The 26,527-nt window shown below is 54.3% G+C and overlaps 1 protein-coding gene across 2 annotated transcripts; it reads right to left on the reverse strand.

The window, feature by feature from the left end:
* GIPC1 (GIPC PDZ domain containing family member 1) lies at positions 1 to 25,380 on the reverse strand. 2 transcript variants are annotated; one of them, XM_048832290.2, is made up of 7 exons: positions 25,264 to 25,380; positions 19,949 to 20,281; positions 19,399 to 19,584; positions 13,485 to 13,665; positions 4,529 to 4,641; positions 3,949 to 4,030; positions 1 to 3,203 (listed from the first exon to the last, which is right to left on the reverse strand). In XM_048832290.2, the coding sequence occupies exons 2-7, from the start codon at positions 20,228 to 20,230 to the stop codon at positions 3,052 to 3,054; spliced, it is 996 nt and encodes a 331-aa protein (XP_048688247.2). In that variant the 5' UTR covers positions 20,231 to 20,281; positions 25,264 to 25,380; the 3' UTR covers positions 1 to 3,051. The 2 variants fall into 2 exon arrangements, with proteins under 2 accessions (XP_048688247.2, XP_048688240.2); XM_048832283.2 differs by lacking the exon at positions 25,264 to 25,380 and adding an exon at positions 23,485 to 23,698.
* Between the last annotated feature and the right edge of the window lie 1,147 nt (positions 25,381 to 26,527).

The raw sequence follows: 26,527 nt of genomic DNA on the forward strand, positions 1-26,527 counted from the left end.
TAGAGTCGATATATTTTTATGTTAAAGATGCTTTACAGGTAAAATACAAAAATAGGCCCTGGGAGGAGGGGGGGGGGTCTGCAGCAGCTCCCAAGGGACTGGGGTTCAGCAGAGGGGTCACAGCTCACTTCCATCACAGCATGAGGGGGGGGTGCAGGGGCCTTGCTCTCTGGGACTCCAGACCCTGACCACGTCCTGCTCAGCAGGGGGTCACTCCCCACCCTGGGGGCCTGGAGCCCCTTGCAATGGAACCATCCCCTCCAAGTCCCGTGCTTTGCACACTCCCCTCTGAGCCGGGGCCCAGGCCCAAGCACCAGTGCTGGGCTTAGTGTCGTGGATACGGGAGGTGCCTGAGGGCTGGAGAGTGACTGAAGAAGCTGGGGGGCAGGGAGCAATCCTGGGGCTCCCAGCCTGCAGCCCGGGAACAGGGGCGGGATGGGATATAAATATTGCAGCACGTAGAGTTTTACAAACATTGCGTGTCCTCACACCCGCCCTGCGAGGTAGGTCAGTCCGATCCAGAGTGAACAGATAAGACAAGACAGAGAGAGGAGGGACATGCCCAAGGGTGAGAGGTGGAGGCAGGTCTGAGAACAGAGCCAGGAGTCCTGGGCTCAAATGCCCTGGTCTAATCTGTAGGGGCCCCCCCCAACTTCCAGAGACAGATTCCAGGAGTCCTGATCCAGCCACTCAACCGTGGGCCTTCTTTGAGAGAAGGATCTTGAAAAACTCCAAGCCAGCCCAAGGGGACCCCAGCCATTCAGCATTGTGTGGGTCAGCTCACCCCCCATGGGTGCAGTGGGGGATTCACTCAGAGTAAGGTGTGAGAGGGAGGTGTTAGGCGCATCCACACATGGGGCACTGCGGAGGGGGTTGGAAGGGACAGTGTTATGACAGGCTCAGAGTGGTGAGCGAAACCCCACAACGGGCTCCAGGGGCAATTAATCATCACAGAGCGTAAACGCTAGGAGAGATCATTAACCCACCTGCCTGGGTTACGGATGGGACATTAGGGCCAGTGCTGGAGCCATGGAGGGAAAGCGGGAGGAGGGCACCCCCCCACCCCTGAATAGGGGGGCAGGGATAATCTCTTTACACAGGAAGTCAGAGCAGCATGAAGCAGGCAAGGGACCTTGACTGAGCCAGAGGGGGGAGCCTAGATCAGCTGGGAAACCCACCACAAGACCCAGTGACGTATACAACCTGAAGGGTCTGGTGCACCTGCTCCGGTGGGGAGACAATTCAAACTCTTCTCCCCCCACCCCCGAGAATGGAGAGGAGGGTAGATGGGTGGGAAGGAAAGGTGGGCTGGGGAGCTGTGAACAGAACAGGCCCCTGACTGGCACAGGGCTGTTGCCTGGCCTGATTGGTCAGTGTGGTTTTTAGCAGGAGGCAGGTGGATTTAACCCTCTGACCACCCCCCACGGCTGCGATGCTCCAGGGGCAGCAGTAGGGGGTGGGCGCTGCCTGGCTGTCTGAGAGCTAAGGGACACGCCCCATCACACTCACCCTCTGCCCGCAAGCCAGCAGAGACCAGCTGCTTTGAATGTGGGGTGTGAACCGCACAGCTAGGGGAGAGCAGGGCTCCAGCCTCAGGAACAGATGCATGACAAGAGACGCTCAGTCATTCCTGAGCGGCTCCTGAAGAATGCTGCTGCACCAGGTGGGGCTGGAGGTGGAGCGGGGACCTTCCCCCCGGCCCACCCTCCCTGAAGGGGGTGGGGAGCAGTCCCAAGAAGCAGGACCGATCCTGGGGCTATTCCACTGTGGGAGGTGGGGCATGGCCCCACTGCCCCACAAAGAAACCTTTCTGGCAGCAGGTAAACGGAGGAGGGGTCTCAGGGTGATGGGGCTCAGCTGGGACAGAGCGTGAACACACCAGACAGCTTCTGCCAGAAGGGGGCGGGAGCTTCCAGCTACCCCAGCCAGGTCTCTGCCCGCAGGGGGCACTGCAGGCTGTTGATTCCTTTCCCCTGGGTGGGGCAGGGAGGGTAACAGGGGAGCAGGAGGAGGGGAGGGGAGCTAGCCACCCCCCCTCAAGTTGACAGCAACTCCCAGTCTCACACTGCCTTTGAGGGGAACTAGGGATCTCAACCTTGCTCGGGGCTGCAGAACCACCCGAGGAGCCGGTCCGCAGCCCCCCACGCTGCCTGCCCCCACCAGCCTCGGGAGAAGGAAGGATTAAAGCACGTGAAGGGACAGGGCAGCACAGTACCAACAGAGCAGCATGGCAGGGAGCTGGAGTGAGCTGAGAATGCCCTTGGGGAGGAGTGGGCAGGCTGGTGCGGGCCCTCTGCCATCCGCAGCCCGCCTGGAGCAGCCTCGCTCCCGTTAGTGGTTAGATCAGTGCTGACAGGCAGCGGGGTGGGTGTACCATATGGGGGGGGCACTCTGCTCGCAAACACCCACGCATGGAACACAGGCACCGGGGTTATTGCCCGGCGGGAGGCTGCGCCAAGGGACTCCCCGGCAGTGGCCGGGTTACCCTGCTGACTGAAGAGGGGATAGGGGTGCCAGGCCCTGCACCTGCCCGGACACACACCCTGCTCTACCCCAGGGAGCAGTGCAGGAGCTGGGAATCCTGTCCATCTCCTGACCAGCACCCAGAAGAGAAAAGGGGCCCAAAAAGGGGCCCCCTCACTCCCCTGCTGCCCCCCAGGACCAGGGAGGGAGCACCCCCAAGGGCCTGCCCATCCCTGCAGCCTTCCCCAGGGGCACACAATGGCTCAGCTTCTTGCTCCCTAACGCCCAGCAGCTGTCCCCTCCGCCGACACTAGTACTGGGGGGGGCGGGGGGGGAAGGAGAGGAGAAGAGTGAGGCTTTGAGCCCGACTCCCGCGGGGCACCAGGAAGGGCTGCCTACAGTGAGGTGCACACACGGCCCTGGGTGGAGGGGAGGGGCGAGGAGCCGGAGCTGGAGTGTTTGTCAGAGCGGTGCTGGAGCCGGGCCCGTGGTGTATCCCCTACCCCCTGGTCCACACGAGGGCAGCGGCCCAGCCCTCCCTCGCCCAGCCCAAGGGCACAGCAGATCCAGCGTGGGCACAGCAGAGTCCTAGTAGCGCCCAACCTTGGCATCCCCGATGGCGCCCCACACGTCAAAGACGAACTCGTCGGGGAAGGCAAAGTCACCCAGCCGCTCATCCAGCGCCTCAGCGAACTCGTCAGGGTTCTGCTTGTCCTTCCCCAGCTCTACCATGGTGGCAGCTACAGAGAGCAGAGACAGGGGAGGGAGGGTAACGAGGAGCAGTCACTGCCACAACGTTACCTGTGGCAGGACATGCCAGCCCTAGTGCTATCCCACCGCTGACACCAACAGTGCCAATGCTGCGTGCATCCCGAGAGCACTGCCACGCCCTTGCCAGGAGCGCTAGACCCCCTGCGCCAACGCGCTGCTCTTGCCCGCAGCCCTGGCTGACAGGAGCGGCCGAGGAGGCACGGCAGCTGGGAGCCCTGCGAGCCACCAGCCTGCAGAGCCTGAAGGGTTGATTAGCTCTCCCTGTGCCCAGCCCAGCTTCCCAGAACACACTGACAAGCCTGCTGTCACTGCCACTTCCACAGTAACCCCCGAAATGCTGCTCTGTGCCCCCGGGAGAGCCCTGCTCACCTCTCAGAGAGGGGAGACGTCTCTCCTCACGCTCAGTGCTGCACAGGAGGGATGCAGGCCTCTGGGCCACTAACAGCAGAGCTGGCTCTTAACTGCTGGGGAGTGTCCAGCTCCTCCAGTCCCAGCCCCTCCAGGCAGGGGCGCTGGAGGGAGCAGGGGAGGAGCACTGGCTGTGGGGGGTGCTACTAGCTACTCCAGCCTGGGCCTCTCCCAGCAGGGCGCTCCCAAGCTGCCCAGGAAGGGTTCCCATACCGGCGGACCGTGACGCAGCCCTTTCCCCAACACCCCGATGCTTTGGGCACCCAGCCCCAGGGTGACTTGGGGGCTGCTTGGCAGGAGACTCACCCAGCTCTGTGTCGCGGATGCCCATGTAGCTCTCCAGCAGGTCGTCCACCTTCTCAATAGCCCTCTCCTCAAACGCAGACAGCTGGGGGGGCAGGAGAGCTGCTGAGCAGGAGACCGAGGCAAAAATATAGCTCCCCCCCGCAACCCAGAACCCATGGGAAAAGAGGGGCCCTCTAAAGCCTCTTCCAACCCCGCCCATTCTTGGGCAGAGGGGTGTGGGTGTTGGGGGCCAGGGCTGGGATAGCAGTGGGCTACGTGTCGGGATTGAGGGGCATCGGCAGGGCTGTGGGGGAGCCCAGGGTTGGGACAGCAGGGGGCTGCAGGTCAGGATTGAGGGGCATCGACAGGGCTGTGGGAGAAGACTGGGAAGCAGGTGCAGTGCAAGGATTGTAGTGGGGGGAGCAGCCCCACATGGAGGACCTGACCCTCCCCGCTCTTGGGACAGCTGGGACCTCAGCTCCCCTCTCATTCTGCTCTGGCTCCCCGCCCGCAGTTCCCTCTGGGCAGAGGGCAGGGCCCAAGCGAACACTGAAAGGCTCCGAAGGGCTGTCAGGGGAAGCTCCCAGGGGCTGATACCTACCTGCTCCTCCACGGTGGCAGGCCCCTTGGCCCGCAGCCGTAGGGTCCCTCTGCCAGTGCCCAGCTGGGAGCTACTGTTGTGCTTGCCTCCTGCAGCCCGCTGGCTGATCATATCTGAAACACAGCAAGGAGACGACCCCATGAGACCATGCCGGAGGTGGGGGGGGGCAGTCAGCCCGCTGGCCTCGCAGCCCAGAATCCTAGCCCAGCCCGAGGCACCGGTGCAGCCAAATGGGCAGCCACCCTCCAGCAGGAAGTGGGGCCAGGTATCAGACACCACCACCTGGGCACAACAGGCAGGGTGTGCTTGGGAGGCAGCCAGGGTTGGGGTAGTGTGCGTTGGGCTGATGCCTCAGTCCCAACTCAGAGTGTGGGGAGCCCAGGGCCGGGACAGCTGGGGACTGGGATTGAGGGGCACAAGTGGAGCTGGTGGAGGGGAGCCCAGGGCCGGGATGGCCAGGGGCTGGGAGAAGATGCTGCAGGTTGGGATTCAGGCTGTTTGCAGTAACATCCACCCCAGGAAGCTGCAGAACTGCCTTCCCCTCCCCCCATCTGCCCTGCTGGGTCCCACAGAGCAGGGCTCAGACCCACAAGACTCAACTGCGTCAGTTTGACAACACGGGATGGCAGGGGCACATTGAGATCAGCCTGTGGGACCAGGGATGCGCGGGGGTGGGGGAGAGAAGGGACCCCTGGCAGTCAGGGCAAGGCAATGGGCGCAGTGCGAGAACCTCCGTTCGACAAGGCAGCGCAGCCCTTGGAGGGTCAGGTCTCCATACTCCACAGCAGAGGGATGTGCTCTTGCTTCGCAGGGGGCTGGGATCCCTGCTTCACAGATAGGAAACCGAGGCATGGGGACAAGAAGCCACAGTGCAAGCCTCATGGAACCCCCAGGCCTTCCACTCCAGGCCTGTCTGTCTCATGGGTGGGTCTAGTTCTTGCCAGCAGCAGTGTGGGATCCCACAAGCTCCTCTTTCCTCCAGTATGTGATCGGTTTCTTCCTGCCCTTGGGCAGCCTGGAATCCCCAGGGAAGCCGTGGTGCATCCTGCAGCAGCTCCCACGCCTGCAGGGACCTCTGTTCCAATGCACTTCCGGAGCAGCCAACATTGCCCCCGGACAGCCCTGTCCCCTTGAGCTGATACACGGCACTGGTCACTCCGTTTCCTCTCCCCACAGGGGACCGAGCTGCTTCAGCATCATCCTATTAAAACCCTCATGGGGCAACCAACCCAGCTGTTGTGTTTCTAAAAGAGACTCTCTATTCAGGCCAGTTAGAACAGCAGCTGCCAGGGCCGAGGGGACCTGCAGGCTGCCAAAGGGTTAACAGCCTGTGATGCGCCTCTCCAGCCAGTCTTTACTGCGTGCTGGGGAGATCCAGCCCCACTGATGTTTCCCACAGTCCCACGAAGTAAAAATAATCTGGGAAGATGTCATCAGATCAACCACTTTCCTGCTTCTGACATACAGGGGAAGGGTCCCCTGAGCCCATTCCCTAAAACGCCCACGCTGGACACAGATGGCAGCAGGAATATGGTATAAATGCCTAGGCACCGGGCTGTGTGTTGCTCAGTCCCTGCCAGAAGGGGCACGGGAGAGTAGTCTGCTGTGCTCCTTTTCCTACCAGCCCCCTGGATCCATTGCTTCCTGCTAGCCATGGTCTCCTCTCTGCCCCTCAATGACATTCCCAAAGCCCAGCTGCTGTGCCAAAGAGGTGCCCCCAAGTGCGGGGGGGGTCTGAGGGCCCCCGCTTTCTTGCTTGTTAGAATTGTCTGGAGGCGGAGGGCAAACGCCATGCAGCCGGGGTGCCGGCCATGGGAGCAGAGATCCTGTGTGTGGAGCATGGATGCTGGGGCAGGCGCGGGACAAGAATTATCCAAGAGGGGCTCCACTCGCACGGTGCAGGAGGTCCCTTCTAGTCCTAGGCTCTTCAGAGGCTGCTTCACTTGCAGTTTGTCCTTCACAAATGGGATGAGAGGCCCTGGATGTGCTGAGCCAGAGGGCGAGGGATGGCAGCTTGGGGAAAAGGAAGATGGGGACACGTGCAGCAACATGGCTCCCCCCACCTCACTGCCCCAGCCCAATACAGCAGGCTGTACACACTGCTGTAGGAGCCCCTATTTATTTCTGCATTAAATTCTATGTCATGCTGCCCTCACGCTCCTCGTGACCTGCCCGGGCAAAGCTTTTGGAGGCAACTGGTGCTTTGCCACTTTTCCACCTCCCCACGCCCTTTGCGCAGGGGCAGAGAGGACATTAAATGTGGAGCAGGGGAAGGCCTGAACTCCTCAGTCCAAACCTCAGCAAAGGCTAGCTCCCGCTACCCAGTTCTCTGCTGCTGTGGCCCACGGCCCGGGAGGAGGACAGCCCGATGAGTCCGCCAAAGCGAGCAGCAGCGAGACTGGTAACTGTTAGCGTCCTCGATAAACGTCTGCGACGAACGAGCTCCCGCGTCAGGCTGCCTGCAGACTCCGGCAGATGTCCTTGCTATCGGGTAGGCTCGACAGCTGTGGCTGTGAAGAAACCCCCCGCAAGAGACTTTGGTTTGCCCCTCCGCCATGCCCCGTTTAAAAAAAAAAATTTCTGCAGCAGATTGGAGCCCAGATGACTCTGTGGGTGCCATGCTGCCAGGACGCAAGGGGTGGGGGGGGCGGGGGAGCTGGTTATTCACCCTCCCATGCCAAGCGAGGGGAGCAAACTGAGGCAGATGCACCCCTGCTCTAGGGGCTGATGTATCGCTCATTCGGTGTGGAAGACAGAATGCCACGTTCAGTTCTGGCCCAGGGCGTTCATTTTGAAGTCACTTCTTCCCTTGATCTACAGATTTCCCTCTGGGAGAGACGGGGATGGTCTGGCCTCTGTGGCAACTGCACTGTTGGGGATTGTATATTCAGTGCTTTCTCACCGAACATGGCAATAAATGCTCCGCTCTTTAGGCCACTGCTCTCTGCCCTGTGCTTCTCTCCTGTCCCCATCCTCCGCTCTCGGCTTCTCTCCCTCTTCTTCCCCCTGCCCCAGCTCCCAATTCCCACCCTGCCTCCACCACAGAAAGTTGGCGCTGAGACAGAATGGCAGTTGCAGACGACACCACCGGGAGACTGGACTGAGGAGTGAGCACTCGCCTGCACCCGGTTAGCCATAGTCTCAGGCTGTCAGCAGAGTCAGCCAGCAGTCACTGCCTGGGTCACATGAGAGCTAGAACCCCCTTTGGGGTTTTGGGGTGATTTTTGAGAGGAGGGAAGCAGACACTGTGGATGTGTCCAAGGGTCACAAGTCTCTCAGGAAGGCGAGGTACAGCCTGGAGGCCATATGCAACTCCTCCTAGGACTCTGCCTCCAAGAGCGGATCCCGTGGCCCTGCAGCATGGGGCGTGGATTCCTTAGCACCAGGGACACGAGAGGGTACGGGTTCCCCCGACTGTTTGTAAGGCAGCTAGAACTGCTCTGCCTGGTGCATTGGGGTACAGGAGTTTCATGGGGGCATGCACTGCTTGGTTATTTACAGTCCTCGTGCACCTGTTCCCCGGCTCTCTGGCGCTGGCCCTAGCAGCTGCTCCCTGCCCCTCCAAGCACACACGAGCGTCTGTCTCTTATGGAAAACGCTGCTTCCCTTCCCACGTTCCACGGAGAACTCCTTGGAGCAGCAGCGGCCACCACAGCCTGGCAGCGGCTGGGCTGGAGGAGCCATGACACCCCGCCCACTCCCAGCGTGGTTAGCACAGCATGGGCTACGGGAGAGGGAAAGGCCCTGGACTCAGACTCAAATATCCTCCAGCCACATCAATGTGTCCGGGCTGGAGCCGCAATCAGAGGATGGCGTGCCGGGCCGGCACCCCACCCTGCCGCGTGTGTGCCTCATAAACAGACGCCAGGCCAAAGCCCTGAGAGCCAACCCACCACCAGTGGGGAAAGGACGGCGCCAGACACTGCCGCGCAGGCTGCTCTGTGCCCCGGCCCAGTGTGGGCCGTGCAGGCAGACTCCTAGGAGATCACAAACCAAGAGACCTCCGGCCCCCATCTACACTAGGGCCAGAGATGATGTAAAAAGCGATTGGCCCAGAGCCGGCATAAGCCCTTGGATGCCCACACAGCCACTGTCCCTGCAGCCCCGGGCACTGAGCAGCCCCTGTTCTGCTGGGTGGATGCTGAATGCCATTCAGACCCCTGGGACGCCTGGCTACCGTGCACCCGGAGGACAGGGTGACAGGGAGGGGCCATCATCATCATCACCACCACGTTCCTATTCTGCCTCGGGCGTGTATGGCAGTGACCAAGCTCCTCCACTCCTGCCTGCTTCTGGCAAGTCTTTCAGTGGTTCCCCAGCTCTGCCCCAGGTTTTTCAGCTCGGCTTCCGCAGCTCTTCGCCAGGTTGTTTTCGGGCGGCCTCCTTTTCGCTTGCCTTCAGGTGTCCATCTTATTGCTACTCTGGTGATGGAATCAGTTTCTGTCCAAAGCACATGCCCAATCCATCTCCAACACCTCCTGGCAATGATGGTGCTCAGATCCTCTTGGCTGCACTGTGTCAATAGATCTTGGTTTGAGATTGTTCTGGGCCAAAAGACAGGGAGGATTTTTCCCTTTTGGGGCTATCATAGGCGGGCGCTGTTCATACCCCACGCTCCATCTATTCAGCGCTTTAACATGGGCTGCGTATGGGCTGGTACCGGCGGCCACTTCTTACCGGTACACCGTACTGGCCCACTTTCACCCCTGCACCTATTCCCCCCCCAACATACAGAGAGAACCACTGATCCAGAAGCCATGGGAAGAGGGGTCACTGGCCCCCAGGTCAGCCTGCCTCAGCCCCCCTGCTAGAGCCCTCACAGGGCAGGGAACAGCACTGAGCAAGACCAGCCTGGCCCCAGCACAGGAGCCCAGCTGTTCTGCCTCTGCTAACGGGAACATGGGCTTGGCTCGTAGTGGGGATGGAGCTCCAGGTGTTCCTGGCACTGGTATTTGAGGCTTCCTGTCATCCCCCCACTTCCCCCAAAGCTGGGAGGGGGTGGCTGTGTTAAACTGGGAATGCAGAGACACTCCCCTGCCTTTCCAGGAAAGCTTGGCTCCTTTCAGACAGGGAGGAGTAGTTTGCCTCACATGGGGAGGCTGGGGTTCTGGCCTCTGCCCTAGAGCTCACAGCCAAGAGAAAGAACAGCCTTTCCAGTCATGCCACAGCACAGCAGCGGGCAGGACAGGGCACAGGGCCTGCATGGGAGGGGAGAGCAGGGCATGTCTGCGCCAAGACTCCGGCGCTGGCAAAGCGTGGAGACCAGAGGAGCCGCAGAAGGTCACATGACCAACATAGTCTAATAAGTGCAAGACTGGAATAGCAAGGGCATTGGAGAGCTGCGGGGGGAGGGGGCCAGGGCTGGAGAAGCAGGGGGGCTGGGTCAAGGGGTACTGGCAGAGCTCTGTGTGAGGATGTTGAGGTGCACCAGCAGGGCTGTGTGTGGGGGGAGCCCAGGGCTGAGGGGCACCTGCAGGGCTGGAGAAGCAGGGGGTCTGTGGGTGGGGGCTGAGGGGGACCTGCAAGGCTGTATGTGGGGGGAAGCCCAGGGCTGGAGAAGCAGGGTGTGTGTGTGTGTGTGTGGGGGGGGCGCGCTGAGGGTAGCGGCAGGGATATGTGCAGGGAGAAGGTAGGAGGTGCTGCAAAGAGGATGGAGGGGTGTGGGCACAACCATGCTGCCTGTACGTTAGTCTTACTCAAGAGCATTGAGAGAATTCTGTGATCAGCATCTCCCCAGCCGGGGCAGGGGGCTGGCCCCTGCCCAGATCACGGGGAAGGTCCTGAGCACTCTCAATGGGGGAATAACAGCCACTTAGTCCGGCGAGCTAGAAATAGCCAGCGAGAGAGGTTAAAAGAAGAGGCTGCTCCAGGTTGCCCATAGAGGGGAACAAATGAAGTGAGCTGGCCTAGAGCTCTTCCCCAGAGGCCAGCACTTTCCCTATCAGCAGCTCTCACAGCGTTCCCTCCAGTCCTGTGATCCAGGGCTGGCACAGAGCCCAGCGGACGGATGCCTCTCCAGTGGGTTTCAACAGGAGGTGGGAACTGAACAGGGCCAGCATAGGATGAACCAGTTTCCCACCTCCCTGCTTCGATCAGAGGACAAGAGGCTGCTTGTGCGTTTGTGCAAGGAGCTGGTGATCTGGGTCCTCGGCAAGAGCCCGCGAGCTGGGCCAGGGCCCTGCAGCAGAAAAGAGCTGCCAAGAGCAGTAAGGGGGATACAGCAGGGGTAGAAGGGTGCACCCAGGAGGCCACCTCCGGGAGAAAGACCTGTAACAGACGCCGCACGGTCCCTCAGGCCAGGCTGATGGAACGCAGAACATCCCCGCCCTCTCCTAGAATCAAGCATGACCTGCAAACAGGTTGTAACACCCATGTTGGGGTGCACCCACTGCTGCCCTCTGCTGGATGCTATCAGATCTGCCCTGGCCCTCCCAAGTTATGTCTCCCTCTGGCAGCTCCAGAGGTGAAAAGCCAGTCTACTCTTGGCAGCTAACGGCGCTCTCCCCGCGCTCTAGCTGCCAGCATTCTGAGAGAACAGCATGGAGCTTTTCTTCCCTCATGCCTTGTCCAGAGGGTCCCGTGCACACTGGAAGGCAGGGCAGGTGATGAGGCTGGATTGAACCGCCAGTGAGTTGTGGATCAAGGCAGCAGAGCACAGGGCTGGCAGGACCGAGCTTAGCTTTCTCACATTTGCTTCGCCAAAGCATAGCCAGCGAGCATCGGCACCTGGTCTCTCTCCAGCACAGCCGAGCAGAGGAGCCTAACGTTCGCGCGCACAGCCGGTGCCACGGAGCTGTCACTAATTAGCATGGAAGGAACTGCAGGGAATGAGCAGGGGCACGGATGCTGGCGTGAGGGCTCCCGAAGTGCCAGAGATGAACAGATGCAGCTGGTACCCGGTGGAAGGAGGGGAGAAGAAAGTTGCCAGATTCCAGAAACCAGGGACGTGTGTGTGGGCTGAGAAGTATAAGCCAAGGAGGAAATAAAGTGGAAAATGATCTTCCTTCCCAGATCAGAGTGAGTCACTCAAGGAGGAAGGAATTCGTAGTGGCAGGCTGACCTCGTGGATGAATGAACTGAGACACCAGCAGCAGGGAAAGTGATGTGACTGGGAGCTAGGACTCCTGGGTTCTATCCCTTGCTCAGGGAGGGAGCGCCGCCTAGTGGTTAAGGTTGGCAAACCAGGACTCCTGGGTTCTACTTCCACACTGCCTCGGTGTGATCTGGGGCAACGTGAGGGTAGCAACAATGACCCAGCCCGGGGCTTTGTGCAGCATTTGAAGAGCACCTGGAGAGCCTCTGTCTGAAGGTGCTACCAACAGCCGAGGAATCCGGATTCAAGGACTCTCGGAGAAGGCGGCACAGACAGAGGGTGAGGTCGCACTGTGATCAGAGGGAGTCTGCCCGGAACAGAGCTGAAAGGGCTGGAATCCCCGTCCCTGGGGTACGTTTGGGAGCTACTGACAAGGCCAGCACTGGATAACACACACAGGGGCTGGAACAGTCCAGCCCGGAATCAAGTTGTCTCCCCTTGGCCTTCAGCACCATCCTGGGGACCTAGCTTTCCCCCAGGCTTCACTCAAAGCCCTGTCCTTTGAGGGATAAGTAGGGAGAGAGCCTTCACCTTGCCAGCTGCTGGGATTGAAACAGGCCTGTCTGCTTAGTGAAATTTAGGACAGTGAGTACAGACTCCTTTCCTCAGGCCACCATAGAGATGGAGGGGGGGGAGTGCGGAGGGAGTGAAGAGAAAGAGGGTGCAGATCTGCAAGGCAGAGTCAGCCCCTCCCACTTGTCCTGTGAGCAGCCTCCTCTCATCACTGAGTACACAGAGGGTCATTCACAGATACCCTGGCAGGGCCACCTACCCCCAAGTCCAAGCAGAAAGGGGTCAGCTTTACAGGCTGGCTGCCTGAAGGCCCACGTGCAGGCTCAGTAGCTACAGGAATCTCCAGATCCCATCTGCCTTGCATGGCAGAAGCCTCCTTTTCCCTCTTGCAATACGAGGAAGGGTTCCCTGCAGTAACGTGGCTGGTGAAGCCCTACCCTGAAATTAAGCAACAGAACTGACCCACCTCTCAACCAACCCTGTGCACAGGCCATATGGCTAGGAGCTGCAGTGAGGTTACAATGCCACCTGCTGGCCACCACGCCACAGGACACGTCACTCAAACCTCAAGCAGCAGGTCTCACCCTTTTTTGGCTCAGGACCCATTTGTAAACGTCGATGGGCCTGTTGTGACCCAGCACATTGGCTGGGGTGGCCCTGAAGGAGGTTGCAGAGCCCACCTTGCACTCACCTTGCAGCAGCAACAGCAGCTCGAGGGAGGCAAGCCCAGCCAGAGCCATGGGACCAGAGCCACCGTGCGGCCCTCTGAGACATTCCGGCAACCCAAAGATTGGAAAACCCTGACGCAACGCCCCTCCCCATCTCCCATTTAATGGCCGAGTAGGACAGAAGGTAATGGCCCTTAGTGCCCACAACAGCCAGCAGGGCTTGGGCCTTTGGGCTATGATGAAAGGTGCTCCCAGATAAGCACCCAATGCGACTCCTCACTGAAGGAGGAAGGACAGAACGTGCAAAACAAAGCCCAGTGCGTTCTGTGCTGGACTAATTGCCTTGGAGGCTGAAGGTCTCAGCAGGGTCAATGGCAAACATACCACCCCCTGCTGCCAGGCCCCCCCCCGCACAGGAACGAGCCCGTCTGGAGAGATGGGGGAGCTCATTCTCTGTGGCGTGCTTGGTCCTTTCTGCTTTGGCTGCCAACAAGGGGAGCCAGTTACTTAGCCATGAGCCAGGGACACCTGCCCTACTAGGACCTGGACTGAGACCTACCGTGTTCATTTTACACATGTCGGGTGGAACCAACTTGTTACAGGCCTCATGCTCCAACTGTCCTGAGCCTGCCAGTGGCCACCCCGCCTCATCTGCCCAGCGCAGTCTGTGGGGCTCACTCACCGAATGCCTTCCGGGGCTCTGTAAGCTTCAGCGTGAAGGTGCGGCCTTTGGGCAGGTCCTTGAGCATCTTGGCAACCTCGTAGTGCCGGCAGCCGATGAGGCTCTGCCCGTTGATGGACTCGATCATGTCGCCCACATTGATGACCTGGATCCGATCTATGACGCTCCCTTCCTTGATCCTCTACAAGCAAGAGACAGGCTGGTTGGCTCACAGCACAGATGGCGGGTCCTGGGGCAGTTTTCTCCCGGCAGCTTCCAGGAGGGCAAGATGTACTCGGACAAGAGAGCGTGAACAGCAGCACTTTCTCTGCTATACTGCCGTTCAGCACAGGGGCGCGCACAGCCCTTTGTATTCAGCAAAGCTGCCCAGAACCCCGTAAGACAAGTCAATTGAGACTGAAGCACAGAGACATCTCCAGGGTCACAGAGCGAGTCAGCAGCAGAGCAGGGAACAGAACCAGGAACCCTGGCTCCCATCAGGCCACAGGGTCTTCCCTTTGTAGTTAGTCTCACGCACAAGGACAAGCACATTAATGGTGACTTATGTACAAGGGCTCATGATTTGATCACATTTATAAAATACAAACAGAATGAAATCCAGACCAGTGATATAAATACTCGGTGCTTTAGAAGGGCCAGTTTCCCAAAGCTGAAAACAATTATGAGCCACATCAGCTGAGAGGAAGACTGGGTTTAAGAACATTACGCGATGGCCATAAAGCCACAACTGAGGAAGAAGATTGTATTGGTTACAAAATGACCTGGTTTAGTGGGGAAGTGAAGACAGCTATAAAAAATAAAGAAATAATGTAACAAATGGAAGAAAGGAGAAAAGAAAGGGAATATAAGTCAGAAGTTAGGAACTGTAGAAAATTGAAAATGGAAGCAAAGAGTCAAGGAGATTCTATCGCCAGCAGAGATAAGGACAATAAGAAGGAAGTTTTTTTAGTATATTAGGAACAAAAATAATGCTAACAATACTGGTCTATTACTAGATGGAAATGAGAGAATCATCAATAGTAAAGGTTTCAGAGTAACGGGTGTGTTAGTCTGTATTCACAAAAAGAAAAGGAGTACTTGTGGCACCTTAGAGACTAACCAATTTATTTGAGCCTAAGCTTTCGTGAGCTTAATAAATTGGTTAGTCTCTAAGGTGCCACAAGTACTCCTTTTCTTTTTATCAATAGTAAAACAGAAAAGGCAGAAGAGAACAAATATTTATGTTCTGTATTTGTGGAAAAAATAATGATGTATTAATATCCTAGGTTAACACTCTTTCCACTGCACTAGTATCTCAGGGGAATGTTAAAACAGCAGCTACTAAAGTCGGACATTTTAATATCAGCAGGTCCAGATAACTTGCAACCAAGAGTTTTAATAGAGCTATTGAGAAGCTCGCTGAACTGTTAATGTTGATTTTCAATTGGTCTTGGAAGACTGGGAAAATTTCAGAAGACTGCGTAAAGGGTGACATGGGTAGTTATATGCCCGTCAGTCGGACATCAATCACAGGCATGATAATGAAGCAGTTGATATGGGATTTGCTTAATAAAGAATTAAAGGAGGACAATATAATTAATACCAATCAACATGGGTTTATGGAAAATAGATCCTGTCAAACTATCTTGATTTGTTTTTTAAATGAGATTACAAGTTGGTCGATAAAGGTAATAGTGTTGACATAATATACTGAGATGTCTAAGGTATTTGACTTGGTACCGCATGCCATTTTGATTTAAAAACTAGAATTACAAAATTAATATGGCACACTTTAAATGGACTAAAAGCTGGCTAATTGATAGGTCTCAAAAAGTAAGCGTAAATGGGGAATCATCATCGAACAGGTGCGTTCCTAGTTTGTCGCACAGGGATCAGTTCTTGCCCCTATATTGTTTAACATTTTTATTAGTGACCTGGAAGAAAACAAAATCATCACTGACAAAGTTTGCAGAGGACACAAAAAAAATGGGGAATGGCAAATAACGAAGAGGAGAGGTCATTAGAACAGAGTGATCTGGATCGTTTGGTAAACTGGGCTCAAGCAAGCACTGTGTGTTTTAATGTGTCTCAATGTATACATCTAGGAACAACAACAACAAAAAATGCAGGCCATACTTACACAACAGGGGGCTCTATCCTAGGAAACAGTGACTCTGAAAAGATTTGGGGGTCAAGGTGGATAATTAACCAAACATGATCACCCAGTGCAAAATTGTGGCCAAAAGGGTTAATGCCATCCTGCAGTGCATAAACAAGGGAATTCTGAGGAGCACCAGAGAGGTTATTTTACCTCTGTATTTAGCACTGGTGTGACCCCCGTTGGAATCCTGGGTCCATCTCCACAATTCAAGAAGGATGTTGAAAAATTGGAGAGGGGTCAGGGAAGGGCCGCAACAAGGATTAGAAAACCTGCCTTATAGCGACAGACTCAAGGAGCTCAATCTATTTGCTTAACAAAGATACACTTAATGGGTGACTCAATTACAGTCTGTAAATTACCTACGTGTGGACAAATAATTTGATCATGGACTCTTCAGTGTAGCAGTGAAAGGTCTAACATAACCCAATAGCTGGAAGTTGAAGCTAGACAAATTCAGACCGGAAATAAAGGTTAAATTTTTAACAGTGAGGGCATTTAACCGTAGGAACAATTTACTAAGGATCCTGGTGGATTCTCCATCACTGAACATTTTTAAGTCGATACTGGACGGTTCTTCAAAAGATCTGCTCTGGGGATTATTTCGGGGCAGTTCTCTGGGCAGTGTTTTACAGGAGGACAGACTAGATCACAGTGCTCCCTTCTGGCCTTGAAATCTAGGAATCATACATCCTTTCACAAGGGCCTAGAAACCCAATGCCTCCCACTAACCAAATGGCACCATGAGACAAAAGACCATGGCATCAGGAGGCATGATGATTGACAGTCCTGGTTTTACCAGCTGGAGTTGCTGCAGAGTCTACACATCTTGTGTATTAACTCAATAATATTTAATTAGGCTCCCTTGTACCTCTACCCAGAGCACTTGAGACTGTCTCTATAAACAAGTCACTTTAGCCACTGCTGTAATGCAGCCAACTATTGGGTGGAACATGGTAGCTGCTTAACAGCCATACTGCACCACTGCAGTGATTTAGACTCTGGAATTGAAGCTTCTTAGGGAAGGTCATTAGCTGAGAATTAGCGAATGCACCACAGTACCAGGGGATCTTTTGTAACATTCCAAAGAGGATTTGTGCTCTAATACCACAAGCTTGCTCTGTTGGCAGGGCTCTATTCTTTCCATCGGATCCACTAGTTTGGGCCTCTCTCATTTACTTGGAGGTTTAGAGTCTGATCAGGGATGTCACTATCACTGTGCTATGGGGGCACAAAGGGGTCTCTTCGCCTCTGAGGGAACTGCTGCAGCTCCTAGCACCCGGGAAAACCATCTGGGACACAGAGCATGTGAGAAAGTGACAAGGCAGGAGAAAGGACTGGGGCAGCCTCAGGTTAGGAAGGGATGGGTGCACTGATTCCCTAGCTCCTTCAGAGAATGACTCCAAATGAGGTTTGGGTCAGAGCAGGGGACGGGAAGCAGGAAGAGCTGTAAGCTGAGTAAAAAGAGGCGGTTAGGGGCCAAAAGCATCCTTTAAAAATTGGAAGTTAAATCCTACTGAAGAAAACAGAAAGAAAAACTATCAAGTCAAGTGTAAAAGTATAATTAAGCAGGCCAAAAATGAATTTGAAGAGCAACTAGCAAAAGACACAAAAACTAACAGTAAAAATTGTTTTAAGTACAGCAGAAGCAGGAAGCCTGCCAAACAATCAGTGGGGCCACTGGACGATCAAGGTGCTAAAGGAGCAGTCAAAGAAGACAAAGCCATTGCAGAGAAGCTAAATGAATTCTTTGCATCAGTCTTCACTGCAGAGAACATCAGGGAGATTCCCACTCCTGAACCATTCTTTTTAGGGGACACATCTGAGGACCTGTTCCAGACTGAGGTGTCAATAGAAGAGCTATTGGAACAAATAAATAAAACAAACAGCAGTAAGTCACCAGGACCAGATAGGATTCATTGAGGAGTTCTAAAAGGAACTCAAATATGAAATGGCAGAACTAACTAACTGTGGTATATAACCTGCCACTTAAATCAGTCTCTGGACCAGATATTTGGAGGACACCTAATGAGACATCAATTTTTTTTAAAAAGCTTCAGCGATGATCCTAGCAATTACAGGCCAGTAAGCCTGACTTTACTACCAGGCAAACTGGTCGAAAACAGGGTAAAGAAAAGAATGATCAGACACACAGATGAACACGATATGTGAGGGAACAGTCAACGTGGCTTTTGTAAAGGAAAATCATGCCTCGCCATTCTATCAGAATTCTTTGAGGCGGTCAATAAGCATGTGATCCAGTTGATATAGTACAGTTGGTCTTTTAGAAAGCCTTTGACAAGGGTTCTTAAGCAAAGTAAGTAGCCATGAGATAAGAGGGAAGGTCCTCTCATGGATCATTAACTGGTTAAAAGACAGGAAACAAAGGGTAGAAATAAATGGTCATTTTTCACAATGGAGAAGGGGGACCCTGCTATTTACCTAAGGATTTGTACCGTTCAACATTCATAAATGATCTGGAAAAAGGATTGACCAGTGAGGTGGCAAAATTTGCAGATGATACAAAATAACTATCTTGAGTAAAGTCCAAAGCTGATTGCAAAGAGTTACAAAGGGATCTCACAAAACTGGGTGATTGGGTAATAAAATGGCAGATGAAATTCAATGTTGATAAATGCAAAGTAATGCACATTGCAAAACATAATTCCAACTATACATACAAAATGATGGGGTCTAAATTAGCCGTTACCACGCAAGAAAGATCTTGGCGTCATCGTGGATAGTTCTCTGAAAACATCTGCTCAATGTGCAGCGGCAGTCAAAAAAGCTAAAAAGAATGTTAGGAGCCATTAGGAAAGGGACAGAAAATAAGACAGGAAATAACATAATGCAACTATATAAATCCACAGTATGTCCACACCTTGAATACTGGGTGCATTTCTGGTTGCCCTATCTCGAAGAAGATATATTAGAATTGGGAAAGGTACAGAGAAGGGCAACAAAAATTATTTAGGGGGATAGCGAGCTTTCATATGAGGAGAGATTAAAAAGACTGGGACTGTTCAGAAAAGAGACGACTAAGGGAGGATATGACAGAGGTCTATAAAATCATGACCAGTGGAGAAAGTGAATTGGGAAGTGTTATTTAGCTCTTCTCATAACACAAGAACTAGGTGTCACTCAATGAAATTAACAGGCAACTTGTTTAAAACAAAGTTAACACACAGTCAACCTGTGGAACTCGTTGCCAGTGGATGCTGTGAAAGCCAAAACTATACAGGGTTCAAAAAAAGAACTAGATCAGTTCATAGAGGATAGGTCCATCTATAGCTATTAGCCAAGATGGTCAGGAATGCAACCCCATGCTCCTGGTGTCCCTAAATCTCTGACTGCCAGAAGCTGGGACTGGACGATGGGACGGATCACTTGAAATTGCCCCATTCTGTTTGTTCCCTCTGAAGGTATTTCTCTGAAGCATCTGGCACCAGCCACAGTTGGAAGACAGGATACTGGGCTAGATGGACCAGTGGTCTGGTCCAGTATGACTGTTCACATGGCTCAGAGACTCTGGGACTAGGAGCTCCATGTGATCAGGTTTGCTGCTGAGGTTTCTATTCTCCCAGAGGGGGCTCACACTGCAGCTCTCTGGGGATGGAGAGACAGATAGGAAGGGAAGGAGCAAGACAAGACACCATAGTGTGCGTCTGGGAGGAGCACCCCTCCTCTCAGACTATGCACCCCACCCACAGTCCAATCAGCCAGTGACAGGGCGTCCTGGGCACTAGGATGGTGTGAGCAGAGGTCAGACATCTGTACCTTAATGAACGCATAGCCGGCTCCATTGTCAGTGATGGTCAGACCCAGGGCCTCCTCGGACTTGAAGACCTCCACCTCCTTCCTCTGGCCCTTCGTGTGTGCAAAGATGAAGTCCTCCAGACCGATCTGGCCACCCAACAGCTTGTCCATGTCCACTTTGTGGGTGTTTAAGGTGCAGAACATCACCTGGGAGGCAGGAAGAGAGATACAGAGTGAGGAACTCTGGGGACCACAGCTTCCCCCACTGCCCACTCAGCATCTCTGCTGGGAAGGCCCCATATCCCCAAGGTTATGTCAGGATTCTAGCACCGGCCCCACTGGGCTCAACCCAATTGGGCATAGACCTCAGAGTGCATGTAGCCACTGAGCCCAGAGTCACTGACCTGCAAAACGCCAAGGGCACAGCACAGCCTGACACAGGGTGCTGGCCCACGAAGCCAGAGAAGGCACCAACGCAGAGGGCCCACCCCATTGACTGGCTAGACACTGCCAGGCTGCAGGGCATCCTCTCTGAGCTCCCCACCCTGCAGCCTGGGTGCTCAGCACCTACCTCAGCTGGTGGGATCTTGAAAGCCTCTGCAATTTTGCTGTACAGCTCCTTGACATTGGTGAAGCCCTCGATCCTGCCAGTGGGGCTGCCATGGGCCAGCTGAGTGTGGAACACCAGTCGAGGGCGGAGGCTGGCAGGAGGCGGCGGCAGGCCGGGCTGCAGGGCTGCCACCCTGCCACCACTGCCCACCTCCACCCCACCCAAGCTGCCACGAATGGGTTCAGCCTCCTCATTCTCTACCAGCGGAGGGGCCTTCTTCCGGCGGCCTAGTCCGAGCGGCATGAGGGTGGAGTGGCCAGACAGCAGGGAGTTTCAGTCACCCACAGGAGAGACCTGTAGGAAGCAAAGGGGAAAGATGGTAGGAAATCGGCACTGGAATCAACAACAAAAACCTAGGAGTACTGGCTGACAGGCTGTCAGGGAATGGGACACGCAGCATTCCTCCTCTAGGGCATCAGCTCCAATCCAGCCCCAGATCAGGGAGCCTGAAAGGTAGGGGAATCACACTTGTGGCATGACAAGACCTGTTTCAATTCTGTTTCATCTGCAGGGCTTTAGCCACTTTTAAAATTAACCAGAATAATGTAAAAAGAGGAGTGACAGCTTTGGAAGCTCCCTGCCCCTTGCCTACCTCCCCCAAGTCCTACTGTACAGCCCCAGACCAGTGCTCTCCTGCTGGGAGCCAGCAGTCAAGTGGCAGCTCCTGCCAGACCCCCATGCACAGCTCTAAGTTATGGAGAGAGAAGTAGCCATAGGTATTTCTAGCCTGCTTTGAAAACACATTCAGTACAAAGCTGTCTAATGAGTAAGCATCAAGTGATCTCATGGCTTAGCAGTGGCCCTGCATCTCCATTCCACTAGCCAACACAGGGGAAGCAGCATTTCTGATACCAAAGCCCCTCCAGTGGTGCTGGGCTGTTCACACGATTCCTAGTGCTGCAGTGCGTGTGGGGTATGGGCAGAGAATGAAAAGTATAAACCCCGGAGTCCTGCTCCTCAGGGCTGAGCTGCTGGGGAGGCAGAAAACACCCACTGGGCCTGACCCCGAGTAATGATTTAAAAATAAAAAATAAAAATCAGCATAGTTGCCATTTGGAAACAAAGTAAAACCCCCAGGCCCTGCTGGCGAGCAGAGACGACAGAGTACTGCAGAGAGCAAACCACAGGGAAATGCCAGCCCAATTGCCTCCCAGACAAAGAAAAATCTATGTCAGGCCCACAGAGCTTTCCTTGCTGCCAGGACATGCATACTGACCCTTACACTCCAAGGGGAAGTGGGATTCCAGAGGGGCTCAGCAGGATTGAGGATCCTGGTGCTGCTGGCTAGGAATGCCCTAACCTCTGAAGCAAGTACATGGAGGAGGAAGGGGCAGCCTTGGCGGGAGTCTTCCAGACCGGGAGCCTCCAACGTCTCTGTTCTGGAATGAGGGTGGAGCGCACCCTGGCAGGCTGATTCAGAGCAGAGAAACCGGCTACTGGGCGTTCCTCAGAGGGTGTAATGGCAGAGGAACTCAGCCAAGCCTGTCAGTGATTACTCCATGTCAGGAACCTGCTCAGTCCAATGGATCCCAGCACCACCCAGGGCAGAAAGATGCCTCCAGAACTACCACCCACCATCCCCCTCACCCAGCCCAGAACCCACAGCTCCTAACAGCATTCCCCAAGAGAGGATTCAGCTCATGCTGCAGAATTTCTCTACATCCATGTTCTCCCCCTAGCTGCCCAGCTCACTCAGGATCCTCCTTATACCCTATTCTGTGCCCACATCGATCTTTCCCCTACTTCCTCCCTTCCCTGTCTCCTCCTCTTCCTTATGCTTACTAGTTTCACCTACAGCTCTTCGCTTCCTGTCTCACTGTGTCTATCATTCACACAGAGACAGAACTTACCTAGCCTTCTTTGCCCATTTTAAATCCTAGTTTCCTGGGACATGGTTCTTCACTTACTGGTGCTAAACAGCCATTTAGCACCACACTGTTTGCGGATCTTGGGACCCAGCTGAGACCTCCTGCTCAGACAGACTCAGACTCAGCACTAAATGCCTGTCTTACTATCGCCAGGCCTACCATAACTAACTCATTCAAACTATTCTAAAAAGCAACAAACAAAAAATGCAGGAGGCCAAGTTCTTACAGGACCCAAGCGGCCAGATAAATTGACCCCCTATTTTAAAGTTTCAACTTCAGGGTATTACTCGCTTAAATCAATTTAGGACTACTACCTCTTTATGCCTAACTTTTGCACCTGCCAGATCACTTATTTGTCTAACACACAGCCGACAGTTGTGGGGCAGGCAGGATAACACTGCCAGTATCTGCTCTACAACTTCCTTGTACAGCTATTCACAGTCCTGTCTTTGCATTTAGGGAGGAACTAGAGTTCCGTTTGCAGCTATCCTGCCCAGCTTTTGAAATGCTAATACCATAAAGACATTATATAGACACTTGTTTTGTTTGTGTGCATGGGGACCGAGCAGCTGAACAACTGTTATGCTCCACCACAGAAGTGGCTGCATTTTCAGCAGAGGGTGAAGCTATTCCCTTCTAGATTGCAGAGCGTTTGCTAAGTAAATACAGAATGACTAAGGAGCATTTGGAACTTTAGGGCAAAGTTGTTAGGAAAAAAAAAAAAAAAGATTCACAATTCAGATGAATAAGGAAATTTGATGGCTGGAAATGCTCAGGGGGCTTTCCCCAGCTGCTGGGTCTGGGGCCATCTGCTGCCAAGTGGAAGGAGATAACAAATGGTGCTGCCCATTAAAGTGGCAGCAGTTTCCTGCCCCAGGAACTTGTGACTAGTGACCCCTCTGTGGTGACAGAGCTGGGTGGGGGGCCTAGAGGCATCAGATGGGATAAAAAATAAGGATTCTCAAATTGCCCAGTAAAAGTAGGGCACTGTGTGCATGTTTGTATGTCCTGACTGATCTTGTGGCTAAAACACAGACATGGGACTCAGGAGATCTCAGTTCAGATGCCCAGTTCCAGCCTAACTCACTAACATGCTGGACAAGTCACTTTCCCCTCACATACATCCCCACAAAAGGTACCTCAGTTTTCCCTTTTGAAATTGGAGAGCAATACTTCCCTACTTCTCACATGAGGCTTAATTCAGCACCACCTGGCAATTCAGGAATTTGAAGGGCAAAATGACACATGGATGGTTTTGTTCATGGCCATAAAGGGAATTCTATGCATTCAGTGACTGGGCTCTGGCTGCTCAATCATGCATATCGAACTTCTACTAACCTCTTCCTCTTCTCCTTCTAACCCACCCCCGCCGGCTAAACTGCAAGTGCTGCAAACACCAGCAGTCCTTAGTACCTTTCTGTGGCAGTGAGAGAAAACTAATCCCCAGCCTGGCTGACAAGAGATTATAACATGATCCGCCAGAGCTAGAACAGCAGATACAGGGAAAGAGCAGCACCCGTTGCCCTCAGTGAACACACCTACCCAAGCATTCCCCACCATTCTCTGGGAGCCCGAATGACCATGGAGCGGGATTTGACTTGGGAGATAATTAATTCAGTGGTTTACCACCTGTAGTAGAAAGGCTGCTGTGTTTTTCCTCGACTCCTCAGGCAGTAGAGGTTGCTGAACTCATTTGAGGGATGATCAACACTAGGAATGATTATTTCTTTTGTTTTGTAGCATTTGTAGTCTTCACTGTGTTGCCCTCATGCCCCACGTCACACTCAGAGGAGAAACAAACACCTAAAAGGGTGATGTTAGTTCCCGTTGCTGCACTATGCACCAGACACTCCTCTGCAAACCTCTCACCACCTGCCTTCATTAGATAGGAAAAGGTAAGGGGAGGAACAGGCTAAAAGATACTAAATAGACAAGCAAACATGGGAAATCTCCAGTAGATTTTGCACAGTAAACTTTGAACTTAAGTCAGAACCTTTTGATCTTTCACAAGGGGGGGGGGGGTGGAGAAGAACCTAAACCAAACCCAAGCCTAATTTACAGGGTGCTGTCCCCCGTTCTGCATGGGCATTTGGAGATTCCACACAGCCCATCTCTATATTAGAACCTCTGATCAGCAGAATTCAACGTGCTTCAGACATACATCAATTAATCCCCACTCACCCCACCAGGCTCCCAAGTCTCTTTACCCATATTTTCCAAATAGGGAAACTGAGTACAAACTAAAAAGAAAAGGAGGACTTGTAGCACCTTAGAGACTAACCATTTTATTTGAGCATAAGCTTTCGTGAGCTACAGCTCACTAACACGGCTGCTACTCTGAGTACAAACTAGATTTCCTGGTCACACAGGGAGTTGATGATGACACTGGGAATATAACCAGGAGACCTGGAACCCAGTTTCCTGCTTTAACTGTTGTCCCTGGCCTCCAAGTACAGCCCAGCACCTCAAACATGCATTGTATCCTGCACAAGACTGCAGGGCTGGGACCCCTATGCATTTGCACAAAGGGGGGAGCTCTGTATGGTGGTTACAGGAGGGTACTGAGAGCCAGGACTCCTGGGTACTATTCCCACTACTTCATAGCCTTCAGTGAATCCCACATGTACTGTGAGCCTCTGCCCCCCCCCGGCATAAACCCCACAGGGGGCACCCCCATCCTTCCATGCCACCAATGCCCCCCCTTAAGTACACAGCAACGGCACCCCCTCCCACCTCTCGCACCGAGCTTGAGCCCCCTCAAACACACTCCAGCTGGAACCCCATTCCCAGCAACAGCATCCCCTTCCTCCCCCTCCCATTCCCCCACCCTCAGGCACCTCCCCCCGCCCATCCCCTCTCAGAGCTAGACCCCCCCCGCTCCCATCCCCCCCTCAGAGCTGGACCCCCCCACTCCCATCCCCCCACCCTCGGGCACCTCCCCCCGTCCATCCCCACTCAGAGCTAGACCCCCCCCCCGCTCCCATCCCCCCCTCAGAGCTGGACCCCCCCCGCTCCCATCCCCCCCCCTCGGGCACCTCCCCCCGCTCCCATCCCCTCTCAGAGCTAGACCCCCCATCGCTCCCATTCCCCCCCCTCAGAGCTGGACCCCCCCGCTCCCATCCCCCCCTCAGAGCTGGACCCCCCCCGCTCCCATCCCCCCCACGGGCACCTCCCCCCGCTCCCATCCCCGCTCAGAGCTAGACCCCCCATCGCTCCCATTCCCCCCCCTCAGAGCTGGACCCCCCCGCTCCCATCCCCCCCCCCCTCGGGCACCTCCCCCCGTCCATCCCCGCTCTGAGCTAGACCCCCCCCCGCTCCCATTCCCCCCCCTCAGAGCTGGACCCCCCCCGCTCCCATCCCCCACCCTCGGGCACCTCCTCAGAGCTGGACCCCACCCCTCCGACTCACCCCGTCCGCCTCCCCACAGAGCCGGTCCCGACCCTCCTCCAAACTCCGGCCGGGCGCAGCCGGGGCCTGTCGCTCGGGGAGGGAGGGAAGGCGGGAGCAATGCCAAGCCCATTAGCCAATCACAGCACACCGCGAAGACCCGCTAGCCAATCACAGCTCGCTCTGCGGGATGGGGCGGTGAGCTGGGCGGGCAGGTTCCGAATCCACAGTGCAATGGAAGCGTCCAATCCAAACAGCAAGGGAGAGACCATCCCAGGAGATGGGGGGGGGGAAGGGAGATACCACCCAGAAGCCCTAGGGAGAGTGGGAGATACCATTCAGAGGTGGAATAGCGAGATCCTATTGAAGAAGGATCCCATGAAGTGAGCTGTAGCTCACGAAAGCTTATGCTCCAATAAGTTGGTTAGTCTCTAAGGTGCCCCAAGTACTCCTGTTCTTTTTGCGGATACAGACTCACAGGGCTGCTACTCTGAAACCTGAAGAAGGAGGGGAGCTGGCAGCAAATGCCTCCTAACCACTTCTGCCCCAGCAGCTTCCCCTGGCCAATCACAAGCAAGAAGGTCGAAACTAGCCAATCAGAAATTAGCAGGCAAAGGTATTGGTGGAGTACCTGTACCAGGTGCTTTGTCCCCTCCTATCCCCAAAATGAGCGGAGTCCACAGCCTAGCATGCTGACCAGTACGGTCTCTTTGCTTCCTGGTTTGCAGTGTTGTAGCCATGTTGGTCCCAGAATGGGAGCGACAAGGTGGGTGAAGTAATATTTTTACTGGACCAACTTCTGTTGGAAGAAACAAGCTTTCAAGTTTACACAGAGCTCTTACTTCAGGTCACTGCTTCCCTGTACTTTTGCCTGTCTGTATCCATCTATCTGATTTTTGGTTCTTTGGGGGCAGGGACTGAGTGTTCAGAGGCTGTACAGCATATAGTACAATGGGGTCCTGCTGATAATAGCTCATCTTAACTAATTAGCCGCTCACAGTTTGTAGGGTCATTTCCAACTTATCTGTATGTATATATATATATATATATTACTATATGTTCCATTCTATGCATCCAATAAAGTGAACTCTCACGAAAGCTTATGCTTTAATAAATTTGTTAGTCTCTAAGGTGCCACAAGTACTCCTGTTCTTTTTGCGGATACGGACTAACACGGCTGCTACTCTGAAAACTGGTCTGTGGGCTGGGGCTCCTAGTCAAAGATCCCCTGATCATCCAGCTGATGCAGTTAAGGCATGTAAGTTTCCTGGGCAACAGTATACAA

This window comes from Caretta caretta, chromosome 20 (genome assembly GCF_965140235.1).
Source record: "Caretta caretta isolate rCarCar2 chromosome 20, rCarCar1.hap1, whole genome shotgun sequence".
In the NCBI taxonomy this organism is placed as follows: domain Eukaryota; kingdom Metazoa; phylum Chordata; order Testudines; family Cheloniidae; genus Caretta; species Caretta caretta.